We start from the raw sequence: 12053 nt of genomic DNA, 5'->3' as shown, positions 1-12053 counted from the left end.
GTTGAAGAACCTTATCTATTAAGGAATTTGCTAATGGCATAACAATTTTTTCCGTGTGGGGTCGAAGGTCACAAACGCATATTATACCCTATGAAACACGTAATTTGACAACATGAACGTGCTTTGGCAGCACCACTATCTATAAATTAGTTATGCTATATGTTTTACTCCATGTACAAAAGCATTGGTGTGCGAACAAAGTCTCATATTGATTGTTGAAAATATTAGTAACCTATAATAAAGTGTATGAATCTCTTAATGATGTATTTTGGGGAAAATCGTGCGGGCCTGACCTAAAGCGGACAATATTACACCATGTTAAGAGTATCTTTGGACTGGTTTAGTCCAACAACTGGTATCAAAGCTCAAGTTCGGTAGGAAAAGTATGGAGATATGGCAGAGTGATGGTGTGAGGCTTGATTTGTTTACTCTTTACGAGTTTGAAGACGCACACACAAGAAGAAGCTAGTTGCGGGCTTCAGTTGTCGCAAATACTCTAACGATGCAGGTGACACATAGTGAATCTCGAAATAGTTTGAGGAGGAGACGTGTGGATCGTGGCAATGAGCCACTTGGAGCTTAGTCCGAGAGTGAAATTATCAGGTGTACGTGCAAAAGAATTCCCACATTGGTAGCTGAAAAAGATTGGGAGCCTACATATAAAATGTAGGGATCTTAATAGTGTGAGTTCTTTTGGGGAAACCATGCATGCTTGGTCCAAAACAGATAATATTAGACTATTTTAAGAGTATGGAGTATCTTTGGACTAGTTTAGCCCAACAAAAGTGATGGTTCGGGGAAGAGCCACATCTCAAAGGAGCGTATGATGTAGGCAGTCTACTTAATGCAAGTATTAGTAGCTAATTTTACGGCTCAAACCCATGACTTATAGGTCACACAGAGACAATTTGATCGTTGCTCCAGACTTCCCGTCACTAGGGATAGCGAAGAGGGTTAGATATTTAAAAGTGGAAAGCAAATTTCTGGCTGTCTATATGCTCAAGGCAAAATTAAATAGCTTCATCTGATGACATGTAGTTTTATCTTAAATCAATTACTATCTACAAAATGAAACAACTTTTTCTTTTATCATGTGAAAATACTATGCTTTCTTAGGATGCTATAGTACAACAATTATAGGAAAGAGCACTAGCATCGTGGATTGGACATACGTGAATAAAGTAATAATGGTAAAGTTAGTACAATGAAAATGACATAACTTTTAATAGAAAAATTAGTAAAGATCTTATTAGGGGTTGTCCTCAAGCTCCTTTTCGTGCACAAGTCATCTCGCATTCACACAGAGTTCGAGAAGGACTGCATTCCAAGAGGTGTAATTAATGTAGATCGCTTACTCTAATGTAAGTATTATTTACTACTTTTACGGCTCTAATCTGTGACCTATAGGTCACACAATCGAAATAATAATCCATTAGAAGGTTAGTTAATCGCATCCGCTTTCGTTTGTGTAGTCCTATTTTTTTCACGTTTTTTGTGAAAATTCTGTAAGGCTAATTCTCTCGCAAATATATGGGTTCCATATATTTATTATTTAATTAAATTTGTTATAATTGTTTGTTAGAAAATTTGTTACGTTCCCGAAACTTTTTTGAGAAAGGTATTCCCAACAAACACTTTTTAGAAAGTTAAGTATAAAATTTGTTACAAAGTCCAAACACATCGGGGAGACAGCAAAGGACGATAAGAACTTTACTTTTTTGTTTTTTGTTTTTTTGGTTTCTCACTATGCTCCGTATTTACTGAGGTTTCGGTTAACTTAGGATATTTACAACATGTGATTCATTAAAGAGGAAATCGATCCCTATAAAAATAAATTATGAATTGTTTTGTCAGAATTTCTGGTTTTAGATGATGCACAAAAAATTTTACTTCAAAATATTTAATGCATGTATTGATAATGTAAAAATAAAATTTTCTATCAATGTATATGAGTTAAATCCTTAGCTAAGATAATTTCTTTGTTTACACATCAATATTGTAATTTGTAAATATTGAACTTTCTTACTGCAATTGAACTTCAAATAAAATATTAGGATATGTTTGAAGGATTGTTATGTACCGTTTCATAATTTATCGTGTCGTATTGTACTGTACGTTTTGATGTATACAATATTTGGTTATATTATATTGTTTTTCGTTGTTTACGTGATGTCATGCACCAACAATATGAAGAATAAACTTGTAATATTATATTTAAAAAAAGAGTAAGGTGCGAGATAAAATTATTATATAAAGTAATATGATAAAGGATAAAATAAGATTATTTAATAATAAGGAAGAAAAAATGAGAGAAAAAATAAGGTAACGATGCAATCATATCAAAACGGTCATTACATAAAATAATACTTTTCGTCGTTACGTAACAACGGATTTATCAATACGATACAATAAAATTTAAATAGCAATCAAAATAAATATTATATTTAAAATAATACAGTACAATACAATAGTCGTTACTCGTTTGGTATGAGGTATAAGGTGGAATAAGATGTGAGATTAAATTTATATAGTATTTGATTGGTGCTATAAATTTATACCACCAATCAAATACGGTATAAATTTAATCCATAATATCCTATTTTATCTCCCATGTGCTATAAATTAGTCTTGAAATTAATATACCGGGATAATTTAGTCCGCGAATGACCCGTAAGTAACAACCATCTCCACACGTGAAATAGTAGTTTTTACTTTCAAATTCTTAAATTACTTTTAAACAGTCTTTTTCCATTTCAACTCAAAAAACACATGCTTAATTTACAGTACATGACTAGTTCAATTATTTGTTACTATTCACACGCTTTATTTACAGTCCAGTAAAAATTAGTCCGTGCTTATCACACTACACAAATACAGAGTATACAATCTCCGTTTTAAACGCAAGGAAAATGCCATCTCTTATTTCTCTTTCCTCTTTTTCTGTTTAATTATTTACTCTACTAAATATTCCTCTCTATATTTCGGGCGATCTTTTTTCCGGTCATTTACACGTTTTCCGATCATTTCTCTCTATTTACAGTTTTCAGTCCTGTCTATTTCCAGCTCTCTTTTTTTTTTTTTTTTGTTTTTTATATGGAATTAATGGTTTCAGATTGGGAGAAATGCAGTTGAACTAAAACGGTGTTTTTGGTATGAGCGGTTAGTTATTTTTGCGCTTTTTTTTTTTGTCATTTAATTGCTGCTAATTTAAGCTGAAACCATATCTTATTTTCACTATTTCTGAGAGGAATTTCGTATAAGGTTGTTTTCTGAATAGTTTAGTTCTTAAAAGAGTGTTTTTGGCGTGCAGTTAGTTATTTTTTGGGCTTTTTTTTAAAAAAGAAAAATTATTTTCTGCTAGTTTAAGCAAAAACATAGCTTAATATTCATTGTTTCAGAGAGGATTTTCGTATAAGGTTGTTTTGTGAATAGTTTAGTTCTTAAAAGAGTGTTTTTGGCGTCCAGTTTGTTAAGTTTTCGGCTGTTTTTGTAATTTATTTGCTGCTATTAAAGCTAAAATATAGCTTAATTTTCATCATTTCAGAGAGGAATTTTGTCTTAGGTTGTTTATCAGATTAATTTTGTCAATGGATGCTCACAATTATCATGGTCCAGTTAGTGGAAAAAAGAGTAATGAGTGGGATTCGATTAATTGGACATGGGATGGTGATTTATTTACAGCGGAGCGGCGGAATAATAATTCACTGCCATCAGATTGTTGTAAGAGCAAACAGTTAATGTTTCCTATAGGATCAGAGATTCATCCAGAAGCTAGTAGAATCTCCAATTGTTTTTCATCTGGTTCAGATGAATTACTGACATTAGGAAGTAATGATAAAGGGAGGAAAGAATTGGAGAAAAGGAGGCGGGCGATCGTCATTGAAGATGATGAACTGGATAATGAGGAAGAAGCTGGATCACTTAATTTGAAGCTAGGTGGACAATTGTATCCTGTGATGGAAGGGGATGAGGAAAAATTGGAAGGGAAGAGTGGTAAGAAGACGAAAATTGTTGGGGTTTCGTCGAATCGTGCAGTTTGTTGTCAAGTGCAGGATTGTCGAGCTGATTTGAGCAATGCTAAAGACTACCATCGGCGACATAAAGTGTGTGATGTGCATTCTAAAGCTGCTAAAGCTTTGGTGGGCAATGTTATGCAGCGATTTTGTCAGCAGTGCAGTAGGTTAGCTTTCTAGTAGAACATTTGCATATTCCTGTATATTTAACAAATAAAATTATTACTCTAGTTCTGTGAACCATTTAAATATGATAAAATCAGATTCTGTGAAAAGTGAAAACCAGATACATTGGTTTCTATTATCTCTAGTTTTATCAACCAAGGGAGCCTTGGTGCAACGGTAAGAGTTATTGCCGTGTGACTAGGTGGTCACGGGTTCAAGCTGTGGAAACATGCTCGTGCAGAAATGTAAGATAAGGTTGTGTACAATAGACCCAATGTGGTCCGACCCATCCCGGGACCTGCCCATAGCGGGAGTTTAGTGCACCTGGTTGTACTTTGATCTCTAGTCTTATGTACCATTTAAGTATTATAAAAGTAGAAGTTCTGGAAACCTGATACATTGGTTTTTCTTATACGTAAGATTAAATAGATAACATTGTCCATAACTTATACCTGGTTTTTCTTAGTCACTGTCTCTGTTTTGATGTAACATGCCCTAATATAGCTCGTGGAATTGTGTGGTTACCTCATCTAAAAGGTTGAGGTGTTTGAGAGGGAACACTTTTATTTAGTTAATTATATCTTCAATACATCTACATTTTAATACTCTTGGAACATGTAGTCATGGAAAATGATCATGGTTTGGTGTTATGATTACTTTTTTGCAGGTTTCATGTTCTACAAGAGTTTGATGAGGGGAAGCGGAGCTGTCGTAGGCGGTTAGCTGGTCATAACAGGCGAAGAAGAAAAACACATCCAGAAAATGTAGCTAATGGAGCCTCCATGAATGATGAGGGGGGTATTAACTACTTATTAATTAGTCTGCTGAGGATACTGACCAACGTACAGTGTAAGTTATCTCTATTCCATGCTTTTCCTGCATGATATCTTTGTCTTATGACAGAAGATGTTCGGCCAGTTAATTAGGTAATAGCATTCTCATGACATAGTAAGGTGTGCTTGTAAGTACTTTCGATGTTATGGTCATTGGTTAGAGTGCTATTCTATAATCAAGAAGTTTAGAAAGAGAGGAATGTATAGTTATTCTTTGCCTGACATAGAATCACCTTGATGAATACAATGATGTCTATTCCATAAACAGCATTTCGTCTCTATGAACCGGGAGTTGTAAGATATAACTGATAGTGGGAATTGCTTTTGGGAACAGGAGGGTTGTTTTCCTATACTGTATTTAGTTTGAATGGTTGAAACATCAGGACAGGTTTTTATTACCTAGTTTGGGTATTCCGATTTATCGTAAAGGCTACACATGACATAGGGCATTGGGTCAGGGATTAGCAACTAATAATTGATGGACATTAAAATAAATCTCGGTGGTAATTATCGACTGATGCTTCTACTGGAACATTAGCCATCATTACTTGTGTACTATCCATTGAGACTGTATTGTTCAAGTAATCTATAGAACTAACCAGAGTAGTTAACTTTTAATCTGTACGGGATTGCACATTAGTTGCAATAATTTATGTAAACTGCAACAATCGGTTGACTCCAGAATTTCCATAAAGATTAAATACATCCGTAGAAGTAGTAGAAATCATGTGAAAGTCCACTAGTTCTATTGTTTTTTGAGTGATCTTCGAAAGAGTAGCTGCTGAGAGACCGGTAAGTTTTACTTCAACATAACGAACTTTAGGGATATGCAACAGAAGGATCTGATGAGTTGAAGCTATCTTGCCTATTAATTCCTTGAACTTGGAAGAAGTTCATATAGATCTTTGATTTTCTTTTGAAATCTTCAACTGCAAGTCGCATTAATTAATGTATATAAACCATCATTAGTCAAGTTTGAGGGTGGGGATATCCTGCATCACATACTAACGGTGAGGATCCAGCTCTTTAGGACCTAGACTCGAATTCTCATGTCTTTCAAAAGTCCAGTTACGGGTGGAATTGCGATTTTATCACAGTGGTCAAGTGCGCTGGACGACACAGCATTCTCGTTTAAATGGTACCATCAAACAGAGACCAGATTGCTACTAGAGAGAGGAATTCATCTGGGTTGATTGGTTGAACACAGACCTTCCACTGGCAGGCAATCATGTTTTCTCTCATTTGTATATTCTTAGGACACATTTGGTTACAAGTATTTGGGAAATAATCCTTGTATAAAAAAACTATTATTGTTAGTACCACTATTATTTTTTACCAGAATCATTCTATTGCTTTATTAATCCATGTATTTAATCCCTGTATTAAAATCTTTGTATTGAGTTATCTGCAAACCAAACTACCCCTTACAGTTTAGACTAGCCTATAAATGGTTATGTGACTCAATTACAAGTCTTCTTTTGTCATGCTTTGACGAAGTGGTTATGTAGCTGCTGAAGAAAAGGAGTACTAAAATTTATGCTGCTTTGATCCATCTTTTCCATAGTTCTAATTGGATTATCTTCAGAGGACTCTTGCTTCTTAATTGGAAATTAGGCTTTTCAAATAATTGTCTTTTGAAGTACCAAGATTCTGGAGACTTGGAATTTACTCTCAGAGAGAGACACAATTGTATTGCAGGCACGGTTAATTCATTCTCAATTTCTCAATGGCTTCTGATTCAGTTATTTTTGTGGGGTGTTTGGAAATGCATAAATTTTGTTTAGCATTGTTAAAATGTTAAGTGTTAGTGGTAGCATGTTAGAGTTAGAGAATTAGGGTTAATTTCTTATGTTGGATATTGCTCGACATTGGACAATATCATATTAAGTTTAGATGTCTTGTATTCATTAAATCATCTAGTCATCAATGTGTCTCTTCTCTCTCATTTCTCCTCACAAGGTATTCAGACCTCTATGATATTGATAGAGATTTTAAGTAGCTTCTGTCTTGTGGAATGTGATCTTCTTATATGAGTGGTTATAGTTTCAAATTTCGACTTACTTTGGAAACTTTAATCATGGCTGAGACCTTCCTTCCTAGAAGAAAGAAAAGGAAAAGATGATTTTGTGCTGAGACTTGATCCAAGCTAACCTTTATTAGGCTTAGAACTGAGAACAAGAGAATTGTTTGATCACTTTCCTCATGGAAAAGTGTCGCATCTTGTGAAAAATTTCTCAGATCACGAGCTACTATGGAGAAATGCTGAATGCAGAGATAAATAACCAAAGAAATAAACAGCACTTATGATACTTCATCAAGAGTTTTGTTATCTTCGTCAATCCCTTTAAACTCAATATTCGTTTTTGGTATGCTAAATATATTATTAATTTCTGCGTAATATATCTCCAATTTAGAAAAACAGTGACGTTGACCTTCCCAACGAGGCTGTTCATTGACATATGGGCTAAAAATTTTTGGAGGTGTGCGTATCTAATGAAACCACCTAAGTATTGAATACTCACCTTTTGATGACTGCGATTGCAAGATTTTGATGTTGTTTTCTTTGAGAACTCATTACCATGTAAATTAAACTAAATCCAGTTCTCTTGAGAGTATATAAACATATCCACGTTGACAGTGTGTTAGAGGGTAAATTAACATATTGTTTTTGATGGAATCTTTTCACTTGATTATGTACTGATAATGTCTCTTGTAATATTGAGCTTAGTTTATGCAGTTGAGAGTCCTAATTAGCTCAGGGAGTACTTAGTACCTAGTCAGTTTGTCTCTAACAAGCTTTTGAGTTCCACAAGAATCATGATAACATATAGGCACATAAATAGGTACTTATTTAGAGATTTTGGTGTATGTGAATTGGAGGAGTTACTTTCTGGCTTCTTCTCATTATGAAATGCAGCCAATAGCTCAGATCAAACTAAAGACCAGGATCTACTGTCCCATCTGATGAGAAACCTAGCTAGTTTGGCTGGTGCAACTAATGAGAGGAATACATCGGGCTTGTTGTCTGCACCTCCAGAGCAGCGTAATGTAGGGACATCTATGGGGGCTCCAAAAGAGGTCTGCACTATATCCAAACATTGGTATTGAACCTTTTTCGCTTCAGCTTCTGATTGGATTGATTTGCAGGATTCTCTTAGGCCTACTGGGAATTGTTTGATACCTGCATCTGAAGTGACAGAGAAGAGAATGGGCAGGAGTGATGTTGAATATGGGATTTCACAAAATCCTTGTGCCTGGCAGCCTCATTCTCTTTGTTGCAGAAAAGAGAGCTCACCTATCAATGCAAATGCCTCAGCTAAGGTGAAGCTGAATAATATCGATTTGAATAACATCTATGATGATTCTCAAGATGGCAATCAAAAGCTGCAGAATTCTGATGCCTCTGCAAACCCAGGGGCTGCATCTTCTGGCTGTCCTCTATGGATATGTCATGACCCTCATAAGTCAAGCCCAGGGACAAGTGGGAACTCGGGATCTACCTCATCCCTTTCGCTATCTAATTCCAGTGGAGAGGCTCAGGTATGAGTTTTGTTTTCTATTGCTGTTTACCATTGTACTCATATGCAATTTGTTTAGCTGACAGGCATGTTTTCTGCAGTGCTGGTCTTCAGCTTCTAATTTGTCCCTAAAATTTTGATGAAATATCTGGAAATTGAAATCCATATCTTTAGCAGGCTTGTGTACATTGTTCTTCTCATCTATGATTTAAACTCGAGTAAGTAAGTAGCTTAATAATACTTTCAGCAATTAGCACTTGTACTTCCCAGCCTTGCTAGGCCTTCAACATTGGCTGCCTGTAATCGTGACTATGATTCACTACTTCCACCAAATATGGTAGATTATGATGCAAACATGTCCAATCTGCCATGCTATATCGGCTCTACAGTCCATAGATCCTCCAATATATATGTGCAGACTACCACGATGTTCCATAAGTATGCTCTTCCAAACTATCAGCCAGACATTCTGTCATAGAGGCTGCTAAATTTACCTGTGCAGATATTCAATTCCCCCGTTTCTCTATCATGTGAACTGCGGCTACGAGATATGTGGCTCCTATATCCTATATTTACCAAGGTGTTTTGCAGTAAAATTCTCTCTTTGAGAAAATTTGATTCAGTTGTATTTTGGTGATAAAAAATATATTGTTAATGTTTGGTAAATAGATCTTTGAGTTTGAGATCAATGTGTTTGTCTCATAAGGTTACTCTAGGCTGTTTGTCCCTGTAGTGCTAGTCAGATACTTGATCTTAGCCAAAAGTCCGAGAAAGATATTGTATTGCTAGTCAGATACAGAGAAAAAATTTCTAATGACTTTGATTATTAACACTTGATGCATCAATGGATAAAGATGATTTGTCTATTAACTACAAGATTTCGACTAATTTTCAGAGTCGAACAGATCGTATAGTCTTTAAACTCTTTGGGAAAGATCCTGGTGATTTTCCTACAGCCTTGCGGAAACAGGTATTTGGTACTCTTGCTATAATATTCTTCAATGACAGTGTTCTCATGTTTCTTTTATCTCAATTTGAAACCAAACCTTCTCTATTCCTGGGCAATTGCAGATTCTTGATTGGTTATCACACAGTCCTACAGATATTGAAAGCTACATTAAGCCTGGTTGTATTATACTAACAATATATCTTCGGATGGATAAATCCATATGGGAGGAGGTAACTTTTTTTATTCTCAGAAATGTGTTACTTAATTTTATGAGAGGAAGAAGTGGAGCAATAAAGGTTTTAGGCTTTGTTATTTAACAAGAAAGGGAAAGGAAACAGAAAAAATATGGCCACAATGGATAATATTTGGATAAAATGAAGCCAAAAATGAGTGTGATATAAACATGCCTGATTCTTGAAATCAGAGAATTGCTTTAGTTATCCTCTGTATTAACTATTCGCTGTACTTTTCAACAAAATGAAACTAGCAAATTAAATCCCCTCGGGCCATACTTCTTCTCTTTCCTTTTCCTTTTCCTGTTCCTGTTCTCTTAATGTTTTAGCCAAACAAATATTGCTCCTAATTACTTTCCCTGTGCAGCTTTATTGTGATCTTAATTCTAGTTTGAGGAAGCTTCTTAATGCATCCGCGGATTCCTTTTGGCAAACTGGATGGGTTTATGCTAGGGTGAATGATCGAGTGGCATTTTTGTTTAATGGTATATTCTCATCCTTCATTGTATCCTTTCTTGATCTCTCTTTTTCTCGACAATAACGCCACTGATATGAACATTGAGTCTTTGCTTCTGTACTACAGGGCAGGTTGTTCTGGACACTTCCTTACCAGTCAAAAGCCATAGGAGCTGTGGGATATCAATTGTCAAACCTATTGCAGTTTGTGCCTCCGAAAGAGTTCAGTTTCTGGTGAAAGGCGTTAACCTATCCCGGCCCACTACAAGGTGACTTAAATAGACATTTGTTTGATCCTAAAGACGTTTGCCTTTTCCTTTTCCTATTAATTTTCTGCTTAGCTGGTTAGAGTATTTTGAGCTGGTTAATTGATTCTTTGTTTGTCTCCACTTCCCTTTTAGGTTACTATGTGCCCTGGAAGGGAATTACCTGGTCCAGGGTAACTGTACTGATATGATGGTGGGAGCTGATTCTTGTATGGACCATGAAGACATCCAGTCCCTTAGCTTTCCTTGTATTCTGCCAAATGTTACTGGCAGAGGGTTCATTGAGGTGAAGTTATTTTCTTTTTTTTCCTTGATGCTTATTAACTGTTAATTTATCTTCTTGTTTTCCCTATCTTGGAGCAATCCTGTTTGGTTTATTATGAATGGAATTTGATGCTCGTTGGTTTACTAATGATTCTCAGTTTTATCTTGCAAGTAAATTTAGTGAAGTACCTCAATGAAAAGGATTAACATTTGGTCTCTGTGTGCAGAGTAAACCTAGGCTTGGATGTCAAAATATAAAATATAAATGCATTCACTGATCAGGAAAAAAAAGGATATCTATTTATTTTTTAACTCGTTGGTACATGCAAGCTATTATAGTATTATGTACTAACTTTTCGGTTGAACTCCTTGTTACTAGCCATGTGTTACTTTTCATTAGATCAACAGATTTTGGTTCATACTTCAGGTTTGTACTTACCTGATAAAATAGAGTAAAATCTTATATCTCCTCTCCTCTTTCTGCATAAAATTGACTGTATTGGATACACTTTATTCTTCTTCTGAAATGTAGTGTTCATTATCTTTGACTAGGTTGAAGACCATGGCCTTAGTAGCAACTTTTTCCCATTTATAGTTGCAGAGAAAGATGTTTGCTCTGAGATTCGTACATTGGAGAGCAATATTGAGGTTGCTGAAATGGCTGGTGGTTTTCTCCAAGGAACTGAAAACTTGCAAGCCAGGGAGCAAGCTCTTGAATTTTTACATGAAATGGGTTGGCTGCTTCATAGAAGTCATTTGAAATTTAGAGTGGGTTCTGGTGTCAACTTGAATCTCTTCCCTTTTCAGCGATTCAAGTGGCTTATAGAATTCTCCATTGACCAAGACTGGTGTGCTGTCGTAAAGAAACTGTTGGATGTTTTCTTCAATGGCATTGTAGATGTAGGACAACAGTCATCACTTGACATTCCCTTGCGGGAGGTTGGCATCCTTCATCAAGCCGTGAGGAGAAAGTGCAGATCCATGGTAGAAGTCCTATTGAAATACCGTCCGCATGGAGCTTTTGACAAATCAGGACTACAAAAGAAACAAGATGATCGTGACTATTTATTTAGACCTGATGCAGTGGGTCCTGGGGGTTTGACTCCACTTCATCTTGTTGCTAGTCTTGCTGGCTTTGAGAATATTTTGGATGCATTAATTGATGATCCAGGACAGGTATATCTCCTTCTATTATGTGCATTTTGGTCTGTTGCATGGGAAACTGACAGTCCCCTCAATACACAGAAAGGGGGTGTGCAGGTGGGGTTGGGAGCTTTTTTTTTGGGGGGGGGGGGGGGTGGGGGTCTGGTAGAGCTAGTGAGTGGAAGTATACGAGACTAAGTCGTACCTTACTTT

At 35.9% G+C, this 12053-nt stretch overlaps 1 protein-coding gene across 1 annotated transcript in view; it reads left to right on the top strand.

The window, feature by feature from the left end:
* Positions 1-2893: 2893 nt before the first annotated feature.
* The window catches only part of LOC109212021 (squamosa promoter-binding-like protein 12), a 10047-nt gene continuing 887 nt past the window's right edge, over positions 2894-12053 (top strand). The window contains exons 1-10 of the mRNA XM_019375632.1: positions 2894-4180; positions 4846-5027; positions 7929-8089; positions 8159-8551; positions 9425-9499; positions 9601-9708; positions 10079-10196; positions 10295-10436; positions 10569-10719; positions 11250-11873. Of these exons, the coding sequence (XP_019231177.1) occupies positions 3588-4180; positions 4846-5027; positions 7929-8089; positions 8159-8551; positions 9425-9499; positions 9601-9708; positions 10079-10196; positions 10295-10436; positions 10569-10719; positions 11250-11873 (2547 nt within the window). The 5' untranslated portion in view covers positions 2894-3587. The remainder of the gene's footprint in view (positions 4181-4845; positions 5028-7928; positions 8090-8158; positions 8552-9424; positions 9500-9600; positions 9709-10078; positions 10197-10294; positions 10437-10568; positions 10720-11249; positions 11874-12053) is intronic.

This window comes from Nicotiana attenuata, unplaced genomic scaffold (genome assembly GCF_001879085.1).
Source record: "Nicotiana attenuata strain UT unplaced genomic scaffold, NIATTr2, whole genome shotgun sequence".
NCBI lineage: Eukaryota > Viridiplantae > Streptophyta > Magnoliopsida > Solanales > Solanaceae > Nicotiana > Nicotiana attenuata.
This window is presented reverse-complemented; position numbering and strand designations above follow the sequence as displayed.